Genomic DNA, 20,318 nt, shown 5'->3' with positions numbered 1-20,318 from the left:
CATAAAGGACAATGACCGTCTTTGGAAAATTCAGAAATATAGCTTGCATCCCAAAAATGATCATGCCAAATGCGTTAATCCAATTCTACCTATATGTTTATATAAATATTGGTGTGGGATATGATATACGTTTTGATATTTTTTGATTGATTGTGCATTGAAATTCTATATACATCTTCATCTAAATTCCGACCTATTTAAAAAATCAAAAATTCAAATTATCAATTAATTAATATCCCATTAAAGCCAAAATTAAAACCAAAAAAAAATGAAAACTCACCTCATTTTGTAATAAAAATCCAACTCTTCTTTGAGATTTAGGTGCAGTTCTACCACCAGTTGTTCTCATTTCTTGACAAACAAAAGAATCAGGTGGACCTGCCCAATCTTCTAAAACGTAATTACCTGCATTATGTGCAGGATCTTCTCCATGTGGTCCACCAAATAAATCTAATGCAAGTTGTGTATGACTTACACCTCCATAAGTTGTTATACATCTTGGATTAACTAATATTCTTGCAGGTGTAAATGCTGAATTTGGAATTAAAAATGCTGATGCAGGTAATTCTTGTGGTTTTAAAGGTTCTGGTGCAGGATTTGAAGCATCTTCTGCCATTGCATCTACATCTGTTCCTGAATCTTCATCTGAATCAGCTCTTTCTTTTACTTCTGAATCTCCTTCAGGATTTCTTTTTTCAATTTTTTGAATTGTAGATTCAGGTTCTAAATCATCTTGTGGAGAGAAATAATCTGATAAATCTCTTTTATGTGATCCACTTAATTTTTGATGTCCCTTTTTACCACCCTTTAATCCACCTCTAGCAGCGTCTGTCCAAAGATCTCTACAGAACCACATTTGAGTAGAATCCATACATGGCATTTCAGGATCCCAATTTGGCTGTTCTTGCGTTGTTGACAGATTGTGCGAGAGGGGCGAAGCTCGATATGAGATATCTCGATAGTACGATTGTTCAGGATCAACAACGTGAGTACCTGATTCACAACAGAAAGTTTGGAATGGTAAGTGATGTGTGAATCGCTCAGTACCGGTCTTATCTCTTGGTGGACCAGCTTCGGGTTTCGAGTTGGATTTGGCTTGTCGGAAGAGGTTTCCCTCGATATCTCTTGTTCTCCATCTATGTGCAAGGTGGTTGATCAGCATATAACGAGTATAGAATGAAGCATAACTACAGTTCAAGGTGTATCAAGAAGAAAGAGCGAAATGTCGACTTACCTATCGGAGAAGATAAAGAATCCATTATGTTCTGCCCAATCCATTCCACATACCATAGCGGCATTATTAGCCTCACTAACTCTCAAACTTTCTAATACATCATTAGGACAAGTGAAACCTTTTAACCAAAGAACTTTATGAAATTTGATTGATCTTCTATTCCATAATTCATGTAAAGGTTCTAAAGCTAAATTTCTAGCTTCTGCTTCTTCTAAAGGATAATAAGTTGCAGCAGGATCAACAGTCATAGGTGGAACTCTTCTAATTCTAAATGCAATTCCTAAAATCGTCATTACAGCTTCACATAAATCTGCTAAAGTTGGTGTTGAATCTGTTGAAGCTTGATCTAACATTGAAACAAAAATATTTCTAGTTCCTAATCTTCTTGCTAATTGAACTATAATTGCTAATTGATCAACTAAAAAATGATCCGCGGAATGAACTACAATTGCGATATAATATAAATGATCTTTTAATGCTAAATCTTCATAATGATCATCTCTATTATTTTGTCCAAAAGGTCTAACTAATGTTGGACAAGCAGAAGCTACCCAACCATTGAATTGAAGTAAATCATCTACAACTGTTCTCATTACTTGTGTATCTAAATGAGCAGTATCTTTTCCTGTAATAAAAGGTTTCTGAAATCTTGTCCAAAAATCTAATAAACCTGCTGATACTTCTGTATCAAACATATCTGGTCTATCATCTCTACCTTGACGTGATTGTAAGAAAGGATATTTTGATACATCTAAGTATTTATCATTTCCAATTACCCTTTCTAAAACACCATGAGCTTGAATTTCCTCAGCTGGAGGAGAAGATGAGAAAAATAATGCTCGCAGTAGTAAGAATCCGAAGAAGGCTAATGCTCCTCGGATGGCTAATCGCTGAGTATGGGGTGTGAAGGAAAGAGAAGGAGTAGAAGAGGGATTCATGTTGGCGGATGGCGTTGAAGGAGATAAAGGTCGACGTCGACGAGATTCACCAATCCCCAGATTGGGGAAGATGGGCGACGAGGCTGTATACGAGAATGTATTAGCTGAAGCTACTTCGAAATATGTCCAAGTCAAAGGGAAGGTTAAACTAAGGCTCTGACTATATGGGAAAAATTGATGTGAGAAGGATTAGGTAGAAATCCACGTACAAGATATTTTGTCGGCTGATCACGAGCTACAATAGGTAGCTCGATCAGATCAAGCGATTATTTCGCACCTTGAGGATCCGAGTGGAACACAGAAGTGTCGATCGATGTATTATTTGATTGAGCGGTATAAGGCGTTTGGCAAGTCGAGTTCTATCGTCGTAACGGTCGTGAAGAAGCAAGATGAGTGGAAATTGTTGATGATTCTAGTTGTCGTCCGACCCGAATATTCCCAATACGACAATGAGATTGCTTAGCAACCTCGATACTCAATACCTGGTTGTGAGTGTGTAATTTATGTGTAGTGATCTTAGATATAACATTGATAAAATATTGGATACTATCTAGCTGTTCATGAGGAATGATCCGCGTGAAGGTAGGGTGAGACAGAGGAGTAACACGAGGATGAGCTCGGCGCGTCTTACTTTTATTAAGTTAATTACTACTATTCAATTGATATATCCCCGAAAGTGGCGAGATACTATTTAATAAGACGATTGTGCTGATAGATAAGATTGACATAATTATCCAAGATACAACATGTACAACGTTGACATACTTTCCAATATCATACAGGACAAGAAGACAAGAGACCAAGAGGCCTATGTACAAAGGTGCGCTTTTGAGCCAAGTCGAATTGATGATCCCCTCGGGAATCTCAGAAATGGCCTCAATCCTCAATCCTCCATCATTAACCATTCCATGGTCTTCTTGGCATCCCTAGCGGCTCTCTTACTCCCATCTTCATCTTCGCTCCCGTTCTCATCCTCTTCTTCCTCATCCGAATCAATTTTCTTTTTTTGAGGCTTTTTAGGAGCAGGCGGTGGAGCTTTGACAGCCGGACCTATCTTTTGATGTAATGGTATGATTTTGACCTTTGTCGTCAATCCTGATCTTTTGGTCCCTCCAAATTTGGCTAGTACCGATGATAAGTCATTTCGCGCTAAAGGATGAATAACGTTAGTTTTGGCGACAGATGATCACTTCAAAATGCGGTGTCATAGCGGAGAAAATGCACTGACGTGCTTTCCACTTGATACCTCCTGAGGCGGACGGCGTACCGTCTCTAGCAAATGGTCCGGGTGACGGTCGATGACTAAGCGAAGGAGCGGATGGTGTAGATGTAATACTTGACGTTGCTCGCAATGGAGGCCGTATGGGAGAAGCGGGCTTGGCAGGCGGGGGAGGCGTCGGTGACTTAATTGGCTAAATATAGTTCTGCTCAGCCAGAATATCACGAAGCAGTCGGGATCGCTGGCTCGCGGCGACTTACTACTGTAACTTCTGCCATGATTTCCTCCTCCACTACTGTTTCCTTTACCTGCTCAACCTCATCCTCTTCCATCTTCTCGTTTTCTTCCTCGTTTGGCTCTCCGAAGTCTTCGATTACCGATTTTGATTCCAAATCGAGCTCAGGTACAGGCGGCTTAACAGCCTTCTGCGCATTCTTGCCTTTCTTTCCAACTGGTGGCTTCTCCTTTTTGGCCTTTTTGGCCTTTGCTTTTGCAGTTGACTTTGGATCGAAGTCTTGGTCCGCATCATCATCACCTAATAAAGCTACATCTGATTTCCTCTTTCTACCCTTCGGTGCCGGCGCAGGCGCAGGCGGAAGCGCAGGTATCGCTTCAGCTGAGGGAAGATTCTGAGGCATTAAAGAATCATCAATGTCAATAGGTTCATCTAAAGTTCCTTTTCCTTTTATTGGTGATTTCGCTTTTGAGGGTGAATCGAGTTTGACTGGTGATTTCTCTTTGATAGATGCGTTGGGTCTTGCCTCTTCACTCGCTTTCTGCCTCTCTTTTTCTTCTCGTCTTTTACGTCGTCTTTCTTCTTTCTCAGCGACTTCTTTCGCCTTATTATCAGCCACTCTACTTGATGCTCTTCTCGAGCTACCCCCTTCAATTGTTGAAGACGTTATAGCAGATGATGACGGTTGATAGTTCTTTGCAGGGGTATCACCACTTCCTTCTAAGCTATCCAGTGGATCAGGCGAATGATGTCTATATTTCTTCGTCTGTTCCTCCTCCGACTTGGTTCTACTAGCTGATGGCGGTCTCGATTTAGGTAAAACAATTTCGACTCTTGATTTCGATATTGGTCCATTGACAATTGGCGCAGACGAGCGAACCTCGATAGGTTCTTCCTCTTCTTCTTCATCTGAAAGTATGGTATTCTGCCTTTTTTTTATTGGTGATTTGCTTCGTAGTCTCGCTGACAAATGATGTGGTTCGGAAGTTGGAGAAGAAGACAGTTCAACTCGTGTAGGTAGTTTTTCTGGCGAGGGTGTGATCTTACTTGTTTTACCATATGTGGTTCTGACTGGCGGTCTGGTGTCAGGCGTTATAGGAGGAGGTATGCCAGACCCTTCGGTTGATGAGAACAACGGCCGGTTAGATGATGCCTCTGTACTGCTGAGGTGTAATGACCGAGTAGGTGGTAAAGGCGATGACCATGCTGGACTGGGAATGGTAGTTGACGAAGTTGGTTGTTTTAGATGAGGGAAGGACGTGGGAATAGGAGGGTTCGAGCTATTTCCCGAGGATGATGACGGTTGATTAAGAGCAGGACTACCTGTAAGCCCATTCACAGTTTGAGGATTGTTAACAGAAGGCGAGGGGAATGATTGGATAGACGGATTATATGCTGCTACAGTGAATCTAACATATGAGCATTTCTAATCCCTGTTCGAAGAGCAAGGGCAAGACAGCTTACAAGAGAGATTTGGACCACTGGGATTGCTAGAGTTATCATTGATACTTTCCATTGCTTTACTACTTCCACTATGACTGTTGCTATTTGTAGAGACAGTAGGTGCTTTCATGATATCTTCAGGTCTCACTGTACCTATACTAGGCGGTAAACCGTGTCCATATCCAATACCAGTATGTACGTCATTCATAGTCCCATCAGGTGGTAGATAAGGTCTTAATTCCATATCTTTTGAATCTTGCGTTGTATTTCCGGAGCTAGTATCGAATTTGTATGGCGTATTTACGGATTTGCGACCTGCCTCTTGTGTAGAGAGGGATAAAGCGAATGCTAATTCAGCTGCTTCTCTTCGTCTGATAGGCGATACGATGATAATTAGTAAAGTGTCTCATTTGATAGCAAAGACAGACTGAATGACTGACCTGGACATGAATTGTTCCTGATAGTATTGATGAATCGTTCTTGCAGTCGAGCTCGGGTAATTTTGTTTGAAATTTAGGTGATATAACAAGATCGAATTAGGGTCAAAGCTTTCAGTCGAACAACGCTACGCTACAATGTGATTTGAGATATAGCGATAGTGTTGATCAATATCTCGAAATTGAAGGGTGAGCGAGTTGATGATTCGATGATTATATAGTCAACTAAACTGTATTTCGTTTTTTCTATACTTTTATTTTTGTTTTTATCTTTTGATTTTGCCGCTGATTAGATGAATATGTGATCATGACCTATAAGTTGATGTGGATCATTTAAAAGACGCGTCCGAGTAAAGTAAAAACACGGGCATCAGTCGTCTGTCCGTACCATAATGGCATTACGTAAGATCCTTCGATACGATGAATTGGAATGTTGCTTTCGATGTTACTGATTGATATTAACATTGACAATACTACTTATTACTTTCCTCTTATCCCAGAAACATAAACAAGATATACATTGAGAAAAGAAAAAACGTTCAGCCAAAATGGACGAAGCCGCTAATTCAGGTATATCAGAACCATTAGATTTGGTAAAATTGTCTTTAGGAGAGTGAGTAATTTCGGAAATACTTTTGTAGCAAAATAATGAATAAATTGATTTATTTCGGTTAATTTTCCAGACGAGTATTTATAAAATTAAGAGGAGATAGAACAATAACGGGTATACTTCATGTTAGTATTTTCTGCTTTATCAATTCTCCTTTTCCATAATTTAACTTTCTTTTTCAAGCTGAATGTATATGATCAATTTAAATGTTTAGGCATATGACGCACATATGAATGTTGTTTTATCACAAGTTGAGGAAACTATACATTTAGTAGATGTAACAGAAGATGGAAATCCATTACCACCTAGAGTGAGTTATAATTTGTATATCATTTATACTTTTATTGCTTAATTCTATCGATTTGAGTTAATCGATCCCATATTCTTTCAGGTTGAACGACGTAATGTTGAAATGTTATTTGTAAGAGGAGATGGTGTTATCCTTGTACGTAATTAAACCATACTCTAAACCATAATTTACTATCCACATCACATATTGTTTTTGACGCAAGTTACTGATATGATATTCATAATCTAGATTTCACCTACAGGACAATAATATCATTCACTTTCCCTTCGTTCTTCATCAAATAAATTCAATTAGATTGTATAACCCATATATGAATTATCAAAATGCAAAACCCATATACCCGTTAAAAATTCAGTTTGAACCGTACTCAATCAAGATAGGACGTTAAGATAGTGCTTGAGTCGAATAACCATTTTCATTATAGCTACAATTTGAAAGTATTTGTACAAAGGTATATATATTCGCAGGGTAAACATGAGGAAATCCCGTATAATCTAAGTGAAATTTGAATGAGTAATATGACAACACTTCATTTTAGCTTTCTATTCGCCGTTTTTCCGTTAAAAGATTATTTATCGTTTGTCTAATACATCAAATCAGCTTGAATGCTAAATGATTCTTCGTATTATTAGGCGAACAACCAATAGAAGTGAACTTGACTCACGCATCTTACTAGTTACTCTACTCAAAACACCATGCCAATGATGACTCTTCACAGGATCTTTCAAAGTAACATCATTTTTATTCGAATTCTTACTGTCTATTCGCTTTAACGTGTTCTTACCATTCATAGACCATATTTTTCTATCATTATCTGATTTTCTGTTGTGCGTTGCATTCTCTTTCGTAATATCGACTTCATCCTCCTCTGTCCCATCCAGTAGATTTGTGCGTTCTAACGAAGTATTGACATTCTCATCAACCAAACTCTGTTTCATATTTGCTGTACCATCCCTGATTGCAACGTCGATGGTCCGTCCTTCTTGAATTTTAGGCTTTCTCAGCTGCGATTCATCTGCAACGTTCTCCTGCTCAACGCCCATAATCTTCTGATGACGTATCACGGGCGTAATCTCAATAGGTCTTCCAAGATCAAAGACATCTTCAGGACTCTCCGATAATGCAGAAACGTTCATCTGCGTTTGCCCTGTCGTTATATCTTGGTTCTGTGCTTCTGCCGACCTGGATGTATGACCTCCTTCCAAAATTGTACGTCTTGCGTTCGATATTCCTAATCCGTTCAAATCTAGATGCTCAACATTCGAGTTTTTAGATCGTGTTATTTCCATCACTGGGCTCATAAGTCCTAAAGTAGATTGACCATTCAGACTTTCTTTCTTCTCTTCATGTGATTCTTGCGTGACAACGGTTGATTGAGGTATGACTTCTAAAGAATTAGAAGCTTTCACCTGATTTATTTTTGAGTTATCAAAATTTACACTTTTACCTCTTCTCAAGAGATCAGACGCCATCAAACTATTTCTCTTTCTACCTCTTTCACTACCACCTGCCCTTAGACTCAAACTCAAGCTTGAATTGAGGTTATGATTATAAGCATACGTATCATCCGCCCATTGTTTCAGTGAAATTCTTGGACTAGGAGGTTGAATTGAGAAACTTGAATTCCTAGAATGAGTTCTCCCAACCGAGCTGAAGTATTCTAAATGGCTCGCTATAGATGGCGATCTGGCAGATGGAATACCTAGTACAGATTTGACAGGTGAAGAAGGTAAAGATGGATTAGGAGTATTCGGGAAATCCCAAGAGGATGTATGGGACAGCAAGGATGACATTGTAGGAACACGACCTGAAAGAGCTACGTATTATTTATAATTCATTCGATGGAAGTTTGAGCAGACTTACGGAGTTCTTGACGCTGGGTCAGTGGAGGTACCTCGGCTGTGGAAGGGACACCATGAGCCGGTGGCGAGCAAGAGATACGATACATTTCGCTTACTAAGTAACGATTGAGCCAAGAATGAAGGCTTTTTCGCATTCCTCAACCAATGGTGTTCCATGAGCATCTGAGCAGTCGGTCTGGAATGAAAATCGTATATCAGAAACTCTGTCGCCAGTGATAAAACGCATGATTGATCACCTCAATGCTGGATCCTTATATAAACAAATATCAATAAATTCTTTCATCGATCTGCTAAATCCTCCAAGTGACCGATCGAGAGTAGGAGAAGGATCAGAAATGATATGTGAAAGAGCTTTGCTAGTTTGATATCTCGCGCCGGGTACTGTCCCGTGTGCTAATTCTACAACATGTACAATATGAAATATTCGTAAGCGCAACTTTTCATCTCGTTGGGAAGCATTCGCATGGAGGATAAAGAGACTAACCAAGTAGCGTTATACCCAAACTCCATATATCAGCTTTCTGATCATATTTTTGTCCCGAAACAACCTCAGGTGCCATCCAATTTGGCTTAAGATTTTGTAAGATCAGCTGTTATACATATTTCCGAGCATTGGGATCTTGAATGCTCATCTGACTCACGGTACCAACAAAACTCTTCCGCTTTCTTAAGTCATCTCCACCGACAAAACCTTTTTCATTCGCCTTACCTGGTCCGAATCCATTTTGCCGTATCCCTATTGTTGATTGATTATCAAACCGTAATTCGTCCGCCGCTAATCTTGTTTTCCGTTTGCTAATGGGAGAAGGAGGTGTATTCAAATCACCACCAACGCCGAAATCAGCTAAGAGAATCGTACCATCCTCGTCGATGAGGAGGTTCCCAGCTTTAATATCGCGCTGAGCCATAAATGAATATCAGCTACTGCACATGAAGATAAAATTACGGGGAGATTGGTATTTTTGTGGATGGCTTACGTGCAAAAACCCATTTTGGTGGAGGTAGCCCAATCCATCCAAAACCTGCTTAGCTATGCATTTAATTTCCTCTTCATCTAGCCTTCCTTTCTGTTCGTTACCCTCATCTTCAGCATCTTGACGTTTTTTCGGACCTCTCCTGAAAGGTAGACGGTGATGCTTAGGCGAAGTCACAAGCCGTGATCTCCATTTTAAAATACCTGCTAATGATCCACCAGGTATAAGGGGAGTAACGAGACATATACGCTGATGATCTGGTGGTAAAGTGAAAGTTGATAAAATCCTATCTCATACATTAATCAATAGCGTTCATCATTGTGATTATTGCCAAAAGCCAAGCGTACAAGTTGCAAGCCGAATTAACTTACCTCAAAACATTAGGATGTCTACATAAACCCAATAATCTGATCTCTTTACTCAGAAGCTCCACATCAGGATGAGAGCTAGATACTTTGATCGCACATATTCTCTCTCCTATATCAACTTTATTGTTTTCCGGCAATGTTATTGACAAGTTTGGTCTAATTTTTCCTCCTGTAGTTGGGGTAACTATTGTCGAATATGCATCTGTCGAGTGAATAGCTTGAGAAGGTGTAAAGATAGCTTCATATACTGTTGAAGAAGCTCCAAAACCTATAGCAGGTCCTAATTCATATTGACTGAAATTTGAAGTGAAATCTCCCCAACACTCATCTTTCATCATTCCTCGTGAGGAGTCTTGATTTGAAAGAGAAGAGGTCATTGTAAAGGGTCACTCATGTTCAATGAAATTTAGCGGGTTTGGACCAAATATTTCTTCTTATGGAGTCACTGGTGATGACATGTTGAAGTCGTACTCTGCCTATGATCTTGGGATAATTCTGACCCTATGTGATATGGTTTTTACTGTATGATCAATGTCCTGTGCGTTAATTAAATGCTCAACGTCTCAACGTAGCTCAATCAAAACAAAGCGAGTATACACCATATCCACGTGGTCAATACACACTACTCGTATTACTTAACCCGATGTAACCGGCGGTAAAACAATAACCCCGGAATGATCAGATGTTAGAGTGGGGCACATTCTCTTTATACACGTGCCCGATATGTCATCTGGGAGAGATCATTTGTAGTCAAGAAGTTAGTTGTTAAAGGTTGGTGAATGAAGGACTGAATTCACATTTCGTTATTGTAATTGTAATTTTAAATTCGTTGCATTTCATATTCGTTAATACTTTTATACATTGTAATTTCTTCTTTTCTACTTTATTTTTTCGTCAATTTCCCCACTGCCACTCTCTTGTCTTCTGCTTTTAAATCAATTTGAAAGACCTAATCCCATCAAATTTGAATTTGTTTCCGATATCCTACTTATTGTGCTTTGATGATCATTTTCACTACTCATCATGAGTGCCAAAGAAGGTTTACTAGGCACAAAGTCCATCATTTCGATTTTCTTTTCACCCAAATTTAATCCTAAACCATGGCATACTCCTTCTTGAGCATTGTTACTTTGATGATTATACTCAATTTCCATTTCGTATTCACCATCTAAGTCATCATCAGGGAAAGATAAATCATCCTCGAAGAATGGTGTATACGCTTGCATAGGCGCTCTAGGTACAGGAGCATTGATAGGTAAAGGAGGTGAATCTTGATGGTCATATGATTCGTGGCGGTAGTCATGAAGCGGAGACGTAGTGAAGTAATTATATGAGGATGAGGGCTGTTCTGGTCCACCTCGATGACTCAATGTCAATCTAGGAGACACGTATGGATTTTGGGGCTGCCCAAAAGTCTGATAGGGAGGAAGATCCGAAACGACGGGTAATTCACGAGAACGAAGTAACCCGGCTGTGGGAGGTGGTGAAGGCATATACGTCGTTTGATCAAGCTCCATCATGAAAGCCTTCGCTGAATCTTTCAGATTCAAAGAAGGTGGTTTAGCTTTACGAGTTAGGGCTACATTCTTATGAAATTGATAATGTCAGCCACATTTCACTCGAACATCTTGTCAACTGTAGGATAATTTACTTACAGAATCTTTGAAACACTTATTTGCCAAGACTGGCCGTTGTCGACTTGTAGGTACTTTTGTGTCTTTAGGTACTTTGATTTTTTTCGACTTGGGTTCTTTTCTGCCGGTCTCGAAAATGAAGGAGAATTCCCTCTGTGGAGTTTGGGAGTAAGAGATGACTTGTGGCTGAGGTTGAGCGAACGATGGATGAGTCAATATTGCCCCCGGGGGAGGGTAGGATAATGGTTGGCTGGTAAATGGTGCCAAGTCGTAGCCCGATGACCTTCTTGAAGGTATCATTGTACTGCCTTCGCCATGGTATGGTCGAAGAGGTTCTTGTGCAGGGTTTAAAGGGGATGGTAAAGGTTGAATATGAGAAAAAGGTGAATATTGAGGGGTTTGATCATCCATACATGGGTAAGACCGTTTACTTATCTTTGGTCTGCAGGTCGATTTGATTGTCGAGTCGAATTGATTATGAGAAGTCATTATATCTTACAGATTTTGAGTGAGGTGTGCTGCGTAATGCGTAAAGATCTGAGCAGGAAATGTAAAGGAAGAAATGCAGTTGGTTGAATAGATTACTTCAGCAGCCAAGGAGTTTTATCACACTAAAAGATGAGTAACGGAAGATGAGATTCCCACAAAAGATAAATGTCAGCTAAATAAGGGATCTACTCTCTCCTGAATGGAGAAATTACGATTCGATAGGGAAGGAGAGAGTAAAAGCTTACCTAATTTAAGAATGATCGACTTGAGGGGAGATTTCTTTCCCTTATCTTGTTTTTATAATGACGTTATATAAAAGAGGAGAAACAAGGGTCGTTCGTATGTAAGTCTTTAGGCTTTTAGTTTGACTCTCGTCTTACAATATCGGGTCAAATTCGTCGGGATGGTTTTTTTTTTTCTCCTAAAAAGAAAAAACAAAAAATCGTCGTAATCTAATCTTGTTTGCCTCTGAAGGTTCCTTTTGCACTGAGTCTTTACTTTAATCTCCGAATTTACTTTTTGAAACAGGGCCTTGGAATCAAGTAGATCTTTTAAAGTTTCAGTTACAATTTCTAGTTTTTATGTGTTTGATTCTGATAAAATTTGTACCGTTTTTGCTGTTATATAAGAACGGGACAATGTTGATTTTATGTTTCGTAAAGGCGTTGATCAGTCGTTATCGTAAAATGATATCGTTAAAATGCAAATCGTTCGTTTGATATTAAATATGTGGAGAAAAGAGAGAGCCAAAAGATTATAAAAGCTAAAGTAAAGTACGTAAATTATAGATATAAAAGGCCCGAATAAATGAAGTAATACTATTAAATGAAGTTATTGCAATATGCATAGAAAGATATATATGTTCAAAAGATCGTTACGCCACATAGTCATGTCGATCTTAGTGGTAAGAATCCATTCAATCGTTTCAAAGCCACTTTTTAACATGGCGGTGGATTGTAAGCTTCTTTTTTCGGACTTGACGATTGTAAGGATTAGTCAGAATTTGAATTGAAATCCCAATTATCAAGGTTACTTTTTGTGAATGTTTCATATTATTTCGATCACGCCTCTTTCTCCGACCCTTTTTCCTGTCAAGCTTCAGTCTTTTCTGTATCTACCGGAATTTACATCATTCTCAGGACCTATATCAAAGAAAAAGATCACTAACGGCACCATTTCCCAATAAAACAGAAAAAAAAGGAAAAGCCACACTTTAAAAAAGCTGATTTCTAGCATCTCCTTTTCGTTATACGACGTTTTTTTTTTTTTTCCAAATCAAGGGAGTATATTCGGGATCTGACGCTGCCGGAAGATAACACGAGTTGATATGATGCTGGATTCCCGCATTTTCGAAATCACATGATAATTTCAATCAAGATGGTTAGATACAGATCTCGGCGATCATACGAATGCTTCGCCACATCTAGAGAGGAATGACCCAACAAGTGATATAATCATTTACGAGAAATCTTATGTAGACATTAGATTCCAGCTTCGTTCCTCTTGCTGCTGTATAATGTTAAACACCGAGGCACTTCTCGCCCTATGACTACTAGTGATGAGACAAAAGAGGGAGAAAAACATTAAGATTCGTGGAAAAAGGCACAAGTTCCCATGTGGGGTGAAGGCCGAAGCTTTTCATCCAACCAAAAAGAAAATAAGGTTCACATGCCGATAATGTCTTTTATTCGGGATCCAACAATCCTTCATCATCAGTTTAACCCAAAATGGGAATCATGAGTCATGCTTAGATTCCCGTAACAGTGATTCCAGTGAAATTGCCACACAAAACTTCAGGTATATAGCAAAATATGTGGATATATACCCCGTGTATCACTATTTAAGCTAAATGATGTCTTCCATTCTTACACCCAAATTCTTATTGACGTCTAAACCCATTTGTCGTCTTTTTGCAATCTCTGTACGTTCAGCTTCAACTCTTCGCAATTCTGCTATCTTCTCTTTTGATAGATAAGTGTCTTTCTCTTTTGGTGCTGAAGTCTAAATGTCACAAAAGGCACGTTAGACATCATGCGGCTCAATTCGGAGATAGCGGGTGAAGTTAGGCAGTAGAGCGGATGTGAAGGTCATCGTCATGTGAGACAAGAGGGGTGGAAATACGAAGGAACAAGGGAACGTACTCTTAAACTCGAAGTATGCGCTTTCATATCGGCCAACGGATCGTATTCTCCACTTTCATCAGGTAAAGTTTGACCTGAGCGTATCATATTCATCTTTCTCTCGAATTTGGCCATATCATAATACTAATTCTGAGAGTCAGCACAATGGTGATGGGCAGTAGAGAGTGTTCGGAGGCAATTTGCCACTCACTTTATCATGCGGTAGAGTCGCTATTTCAAATAGAAATTCGATTAGCGCCGGCTACCTTGAGTTCAGGGAGTTCAACGACCAACCTGTATTGTAATCTTCTACAAAGATAGCAAATTCTTTCTTAGTACGCTCTTTTGATACTGTCTCAGGATTGATTTTGCGTTCTTCTACTAGCCATGCTCGAAATTCCTACAAATAGTCACATAAATTCAAGTCAGCACATTTGAACAGAGATACTCTGCGGCAAAAAACTTGATATACAGAGTCTTTTTTTGGTAGACTGTGATTAGTTGGGGGTCATGTCAGCTGTGTTCAACGCGTTCTGATCTTCGCAATCGCAAATACTCTAATCACTCACTCAATTTCAGATATCAAACCATATTGTCCCCACTGAGCCGTAGAGGAGGCCGTTCCCCTTCGCTTCTGTACATCATGGACGCACATCAGCATCCATCGCACGTTTCATCGTGCAAACCGCATCATTGCTCACCTTGTCTTTCTTAGCTCGTTTTTTCTCCTTTCTACGTCTGCGTTCCTGCAAAACTCGCTAATCAGCACGAAAAACCCTTCTGTTCCTCTAATAATTTGATACGAGCATACATCTTTATCTTCTTTTTCTCGCCTACGCTCTTTCTCCTTTCGTCTTCTTCTCCTTCGCTCATCCTCACTTTCAGTTTCACTATGACTTTCAGAGCTTGAGGAGGTCGAACTTGATGAACGTGATCTTCTACGTCGATGTTTCGATTTTTTATCTTCTCTGTCTTTTCCATCTTTATGATGTCGACGAGAAGGTGATCGCGATCGAGAGCGAGAACGACTTGCAGATATCAGCTTGACTTTTCATTGAGTCAAAAACACAACAAAGGAGTAAACTATCCAGAAACAGCACAGTATACAGCATCATCGCTGAAAAGCGAGACTCACCTGTAGCTATCGCGACGAGATGTACGTTGCTCCCTACTCCTGTCGTGTTCTCTATTCCTACCTCCGTCTCTATCTCTATCACGTCTATCGTAGTCGCGATCTCGATGGTCTGTGCGCAAATGATGTCGGTCTTCTCCTCTCCTCGAATTTTGAGTACGATCTCGACTTTCACCTCGGCTTTTTCGCTCCAATTCTTGCGTACCTCCCATATTGCCTGTGTGCGATCTACGTAAAGCCGCACAAAAGTGCTAGCGTGTGTAGGGAATGAGCAATACCTTGGAATCAGAGACAAGAAGAGATATAGAATAGATGCGTTTTGTATTGGCGACGGGATCAAATCCATGGCATCATTCAAGCTAGAAAGTGGAGGGCTGTCAGTCCAATGTTGACAATAATATATCACTGAATTCTTTTCTTGATTTCAAATTAGTTCTACAGTCCTTCAGCGCATATTTATCGATACTCCAACAGGCTTCCCAGCAACGAGAATTGATGCTCGTGGATTCTCAAGCACGGTAACTCTCAAGGAAGACCTATTGAAGCACATACGTCGAAGATGGATTACGATTCTTCGTCTCAAGCTGGACCTTCGACATACAATGCAACGCCCTTTTCAGCGTCATCCGATGCGCTATATTCAGTGGATCACTCTTCTGCATTACCTACTATAGGAGAAAGCGTCACATATTCTGCAGCAGGATCAGCAAATGGATATCTACATACGAACGATATACCTACAAGCGGGAGGGGATCTAGGGGAAGAGGTCGCGGTAGAGGTAGAGGAAGGGGATCCAGAGGCGGCAGAGGTTCAAGAGGATCAAGAGGAGGAGGAGGAGGGGGAGGAGGTATGAGATCTTCAACGAGAATATCGGAAAGAACAGTAGCAGAAGGTGAAAGAGCAAGTCAAATTAAAACAAAATTAAAATTAAGTTTTAATAAATTATCAAAAGGAAATACAGGAGAAAGTAGTAATGGAAGATTTAATTCATTTTTAGGTGAATATGATAGAGAATTAGATGAAAATCCTGATGATCCCATAAATTTCGAAGAACATTTCATACTTCGTGTACCTAAAGATATAGCGGAAGGAAATGCAAAACATGGAATACCTATAGGATTAAAAGAAATGATTAAAGGAAAAGGAAAAGATCTTGAGAATGTAGAATTCAAATTTTTGGGTGAGTTAGCTTTTTTTTATCACTTTAATTTACTTATTGCTAAGATGACTTGTTTCGCAAATTGTAGACTCTCGTAGAGCTGCATTCAAATTCAACAATAATATATATTCAGCCAAGCTTGTCGATCTACCTAACATAATAGAATCTCAAAAAACCTTTGATAATCGCCATTTATTCAAAATTGGCGATATCTCTCAAATGCTGGTCATTGACCCAAGTGCTAAACCTTTAAAAGATGAAAATGAGATCATATCTATCCCTCTCAAGATTGACGAGTATATTTGGCCGCATGGTATCACTCCGCCAATGAGACATGTACGGAAACGGAGATTCAGGAAACGGTTGAGCCGACGAGCAATTGAGGTTGTTGAGGAACAGGTGGAAGACTTGTTAAAGAAGGATGCCGAAAGTGAAGAACACAATTATGGTAAGTCTTCCGTATCCTAAACTCACCTTTGACTGACAATTGGGTCACATAGATCTGATCGACATGCATCCTGATCCAGAGATAGCAGATCAATATTACATAGATTACGATCCGAATGCTACTCAGTGGTATAATCAAGAATCAGGATCGGAATTCGGCTATGGAGAAGGTGCTTATGACGATCCTGGTTCAGTGACTGCTTCTCAGATGGAAGATTGGGAAGGCGATTACGGGACTGATATGGGTGAAGAAGGTGAAGGCGATGACGGAGAAGATGATGGCGAGGATGGTGAAGAAGATGGAACACTAGATCAGTATGTTATCCTCCTCATTTGCTTCTCATGCTGGTGCCAAGTAGCTGATGGTCGTGTACAGGGAATTGGCCGCGGCTCTCATGGAGGAGATGGAAGGTGTAAGTTCAGACTTCTTTCAGAAGAACCAATTTCAGTTCAGTAACTGATTTGGTCATTTTTGATTGTTTGCAGTCTGATGGATCGGAGCATTCTGTAGATGAAGATCGTTCCGGATCGGAAGACGATGACGAAGACGACGGAGATAAGTCTGAGGAAGATGACGAAACGATTGAGAAGCGTGCGAAGATTAAGCAGTTCACCAATGAAATCAAGGCACTTGAAGCTGCTATCGAAAAGAAACGAGCTGGATTCGTTGGCGGCAATCCAATCATGATGGTGAATTTCTTTCTATCAGATCTTTTAAGATTGTCAAAGCTAGTAAGCTGACGCGCACGGATTCTCATAGAAACGTTTCGAAGAGACTATCTCGGGCTTACAAGCTGATGTTCAAGCTAAGATTGCTTCAAGGCAAATATTGCAAGATGATTTGGGCAAAAACGAGGATACTCTGCAATTCAGCAACGGAACTGCTGCGGGTGAAGGTGGAATCAATAAAGATGTGGACATGGAAAATCACGATGCCGATGCAGAAGTTGAGGAAGATGAAGTTGATAATGAAGGCGATGGAGAAGGAAGTACACCAATGGCTAAACGTACAGATGAAAGAGGATCCTCAATTCCTTATTCGGATGAAGATGACTTATTTGGAGATGATGATGATGATGTAGATGAAGATAATCAACAAGATGGAGAAGGAGATGTAGATGAGGAAGGTCAAGAAGATATGAATGAAAATGATGAAAATGATCTAGAACAAGTTGAAGTTGATGAAATGGAAGATGAAATGTCACGTTTATTAGCTGCTGAATTAGATACATTAGATCAAAATACTTTAAATCAAATTCCAAAAACACCTGATGCTCAAGCTGCAGAATTAGAATATGATCAAAATACACAAGATTTATTAAATAATCAAGTTGCTTCAAATGCTTTAAATGATCTTTCAGATTCAAATTTTGATCAAGATCAAGATCAAATTGATAATAATAATAATGATAATGATGATTTTACACAATTTAATTTTGATTTAAATAATAATCAAAATCAAAATCAACCTCAACCAAATGGTGGTTTCATAGAAGGTGGTGTAGGTAGAAGAAGACTAGCAAGTGGAATAGGTCAAGATGAAGTTAGTAGTGATGATTCTTCAGATGAAAGTGATGATTAGTAGAAATCTAGCTACGCTAGAACCCCTAATATATTGGTCAATAGGATGAAATTTCTCTGTTTCTCCAAGATTGCCTTACGCTGTAATTTTATTGACCTTCATGATGTGTCCTTTTGTATTTGGTCATCAAGCTGTAAAGCGCGACAATGTACAAGCAATATATAGCAACGATGCTCTCAAGTCTTTCGTATCGTCATATCATTTCATCCCCGTGCAGTCCGGAAGGCATGTTCACTACTCAAAGTTTCGCACAGAAAACATGTTGACCAATGTTCAAACCAGCCTGGAATAGCTTGATTAATGGGAATCAATGATACATGCTCGTCTATTTTTGTATAATCTATGACCATATCTAAGAGTTTCTTGTGTTCCCATGAGTTTTATTCAGCATCTAAATGATTGAATATAAACCGCGTTTCGTCTCAACCACCCCCGCCGATTGCCTCTTTTTGTATACGACTAAGCTTCTAAGTCCTTCTCAGCTTTCTCAACTTGTTTAGGTTTAGCGTTCTGTAAAGATAAGAAAGCGTTCCATGGAATGTTTACAGCGTTAATAGCTAAAAGTCGGTATTGGAAGGGGATAAACTATGTACAGTTAGGTATTGTTAGCTCTACATTTGAAATCGCTAAATTACCAACAGGCAGAGAAGATTGAAGAACGAGGCATTCTTGGAAGGGTATAAAAGAAAATTACTTACACCCTATTTGAAGTGGCGCAGAAGGTTACAAGGGGCATCAAATCAGCTTATGTACGGCATCACTGGTAGTGGACGATATCTGACATACCATGTTAAGAGTTTGGAAAGGGACAAATCTGTACGAATCATCAGCTTTCATGTCATTCGAAGGAGTACAGGTAGATCAACGTGACTTACAACATCCAATTCGCTTTCAAAGTAGGTACGAAAGCCTAATAAACGGAAATGTCAGTGTATAAACATTTATCGCAAAATGATTAAGCGGAATGGACTGCGAAAATAAACCCAACTCACCTCTTGCCATTTAGCTCTGGCGTCAGCAAGAGTTTTGCCTTCCATAAGGGTCATAGCGTGGAAGAAGCCTATTTGTACCATAAATCAGCGTTGTTCTGATATTGGGATATCTTTGAATTGATCTGCATATATTTGCGTCAAATACTCACCAGTCAAAACGAAAGGAGCAAAGACAAATTGATCTAATCCTACTCTAGCGAAAGTAGCGGGCCATTTAGATTTGATAGGTAATCTTTCCAATGCTCTAAACCATACTGTTACTGCGGGGGCAAAAATACCTCCTCCCCAAACTACGATTCGGCTGATTATTCAAGTTTGTTTTCCATCACGTCGAATTAGAGGAGATGATGAGCCCGGAATTGGGTATCGTAGGAGAAAAAGAAACAAAGGAGTACTTGTATCAGCCTAGACGACTTTCACTGCAACTCGAGAATACTCACGCAGTCCTGACGAAATCATGCTTGGATCCCTTCTTTTCTATCAATTGCTGAGCTACGACTGTAAGGCAGAAGATCTCAGCCACGTCCTTCCCCAGTAAGTGGGTTGGATGCCATCAGAAGTAGGACTTCGCGAAAATTCTGACGCGTCATTCGAAGAGAATTGACAAAGACTTACCATCACCAGTAGCGAAGAGGACCTATAAAGCTCATGTCGGTCAGTATGGTCTTATATGATATGCTGTACTCATCTGGCAGAACCGTAAAAAGGAGTATCGAGGTCCGAATTTGAGATTGTAATTTCCGAACTCACAGCTGAAGAAGCCATACCTCCTATCAAAGGTCTTCGACTCAAGAAAGTGGAATAAGCACCTAATAATCCAGCCATTTTGTCGCCTTCTCTAATCCTGTTCCGTCAAAGTTGAAGAATGATAACTGAGATACAAAAGAATTTTATACTCTAGGTAGGAAAGCAAAGTATGATTAAGTGGATACTCAAAAATGACTCTTGATGTTGAAGAACGAACAAAGTTTTGGAGCGAACAAAGAAAGGGGGTCCCGCGGGGTGTTCAATTTTGGATTTGAAACCCAAGAATTTTCTGTCTAGGTCGCTTTAAAGAGAATACAGGCGATCAATCGGTCTGAACAGGGGAACTATGAATGGCCTTGTCTAATATACGCGGAAATGATCTACG

General features: G+C 39.7%; 8 protein-coding genes across 8 annotated transcripts; 2 read left to right on the top strand and 6 right to left on the bottom strand.

Moving 5' to 3' along the window:
- Window positions 1–229: 229 nt before the first annotated feature.
- Window positions 230–2,172, bottom strand: I206_106432 (uncharacterized protein; the record flags this gene model as incomplete). The annotated part of the gene is made up of 2 exons (XM_019158930.1): window positions 230–1,136; window positions 1,235–2,172. 2 exons carry the CDS (start codon window positions 2,170–2,172, stop codon window positions 230–232), a joined length of 1,845 nt encoding a protein of 614 aa, XP_019008068.1.
- Window positions 2,173–3,055: 883 nt separating this feature from the next.
- I206_106431 (uncharacterized protein) lies at window positions 3,056–5,313 on the bottom strand (the record flags this gene model as incomplete). The annotated part of the gene is made up of 4 exons (XM_019158929.2): window positions 3,056–3,321; window positions 3,401–3,584; window positions 3,652–5,024; window positions 5,091–5,313. The coding sequence occupies 4 exons, from the start codon at window positions 5,311–5,313 to the stop codon at window positions 3,056–3,058; spliced, it is 2,046 nt and encodes a 681-aa protein (XP_019008067.2).
- Window positions 5,314–6,054: 741 nt separating this feature from the next.
- Window positions 6,055–6,573, top strand: I206_106430 (uncharacterized protein; the record flags this gene model as incomplete). The annotated part of the gene is made up of 4 exons (XM_019158928.1): window positions 6,055–6,119; window positions 6,190–6,241; window positions 6,331–6,426; window positions 6,508–6,573. The coding sequence occupies 4 exons, from the start codon at window positions 6,055–6,057 to the stop codon at window positions 6,571–6,573; spliced, it is 279 nt and encodes a 92-aa protein (XP_019008066.1).
- Window positions 6,574–6,998: 425 nt separating this feature from the next.
- On the bottom strand, window positions 6,999–10,007 carry I206_106429 (uncharacterized protein; the record flags this gene model as incomplete). The annotated part of the gene is made up of 9 exons (XM_070203317.1): window positions 6,999–7,009; window positions 7,091–8,233; window positions 8,290–8,325; window positions 8,384–8,463; window positions 8,525–8,687; window positions 8,773–8,857; window positions 8,930–9,187; window positions 9,266–9,548; window positions 9,634–10,007. 9 exons carry the CDS (start codon window positions 10,005–10,007, stop codon window positions 6,999–7,001), a joined length of 2,433 nt encoding a protein of 810 aa, XP_070059418.1.
- A 558-nt stretch (window positions 10,008–10,565) lies between these two features.
- Window positions 10,566–11,753, bottom strand: I206_106428 (uncharacterized protein; the record flags this gene model as incomplete). Its single annotated transcript, XM_019158926.1, has 2 exons — window positions 10,566–11,216; window positions 11,286–11,753. 2 exons carry the CDS (start codon window positions 11,751–11,753, stop codon window positions 10,566–10,568), a joined length of 1,119 nt encoding a protein of 372 aa, XP_019008064.1.
- Window positions 11,754–13,598: 1,845 nt separating this feature from the next.
- I206_106427 (uncharacterized protein) lies at window positions 13,599–15,217 on the bottom strand (the record flags this gene model as incomplete). The annotated part of the gene is made up of 9 exons (XM_019158925.1): window positions 13,599–13,754; window positions 13,895–14,017; window positions 14,085–14,104; window positions 14,168–14,273; window positions 14,346–14,364; window positions 14,443–14,507; window positions 14,575–14,619; window positions 14,685–14,901; window positions 15,009–15,217. 9 exons carry the CDS (start codon window positions 15,215–15,217, stop codon window positions 13,599–13,601), a joined length of 960 nt encoding a protein of 319 aa, XP_019008063.1.
- A 347-nt stretch (window positions 15,218–15,564) lies between these two features.
- I206_106426 (uncharacterized protein) lies at window positions 15,565–18,194 on the top strand (the record flags this gene model as incomplete). Its single annotated transcript, XM_019158924.1, has 6 exons — window positions 15,565–16,186; window positions 16,254–16,613; window positions 16,666–16,927; window positions 16,989–17,025; window positions 17,099–17,302; window positions 17,373–18,194. The coding sequence occupies 6 exons, from the start codon at window positions 15,565–15,567 to the stop codon at window positions 18,192–18,194; spliced, it is 2,307 nt and encodes a 768-aa protein (XP_019008062.1).
- Window positions 18,195–18,653: 459 nt separating this feature from the next.
- On the bottom strand, window positions 18,654–20,011 carry I206_106425 (protein SYM1; the record flags this gene model as incomplete). Its single annotated transcript, XM_019158923.1, has 8 exons — window positions 18,654–18,779; window positions 18,981–19,008; window positions 19,070–19,104; window positions 19,187–19,254; window positions 19,336–19,487; window positions 19,627–19,684; window positions 19,802–19,823; window positions 19,937–20,011. The coding sequence occupies 8 exons, from the start codon at window positions 20,009–20,011 to the stop codon at window positions 18,654–18,656; spliced, it is 564 nt and encodes a 187-aa protein (XP_019008061.1).
- Window positions 20,012–20,318: the final 307 nt, after the last annotated feature.

This window comes from Kwoniella pini, chromosome 9, assembly GCF_000512605.2.
Source record: "Kwoniella pini CBS 10737 chromosome 9, complete sequence".
Taxonomy (NCBI): domain Eukaryota; kingdom Fungi; phylum Basidiomycota; class Tremellomycetes; order Tremellales; family Cryptococcaceae; genus Kwoniella; species Kwoniella pini.
This window is presented reverse-complemented; position numbering and strand designations above follow the sequence as displayed.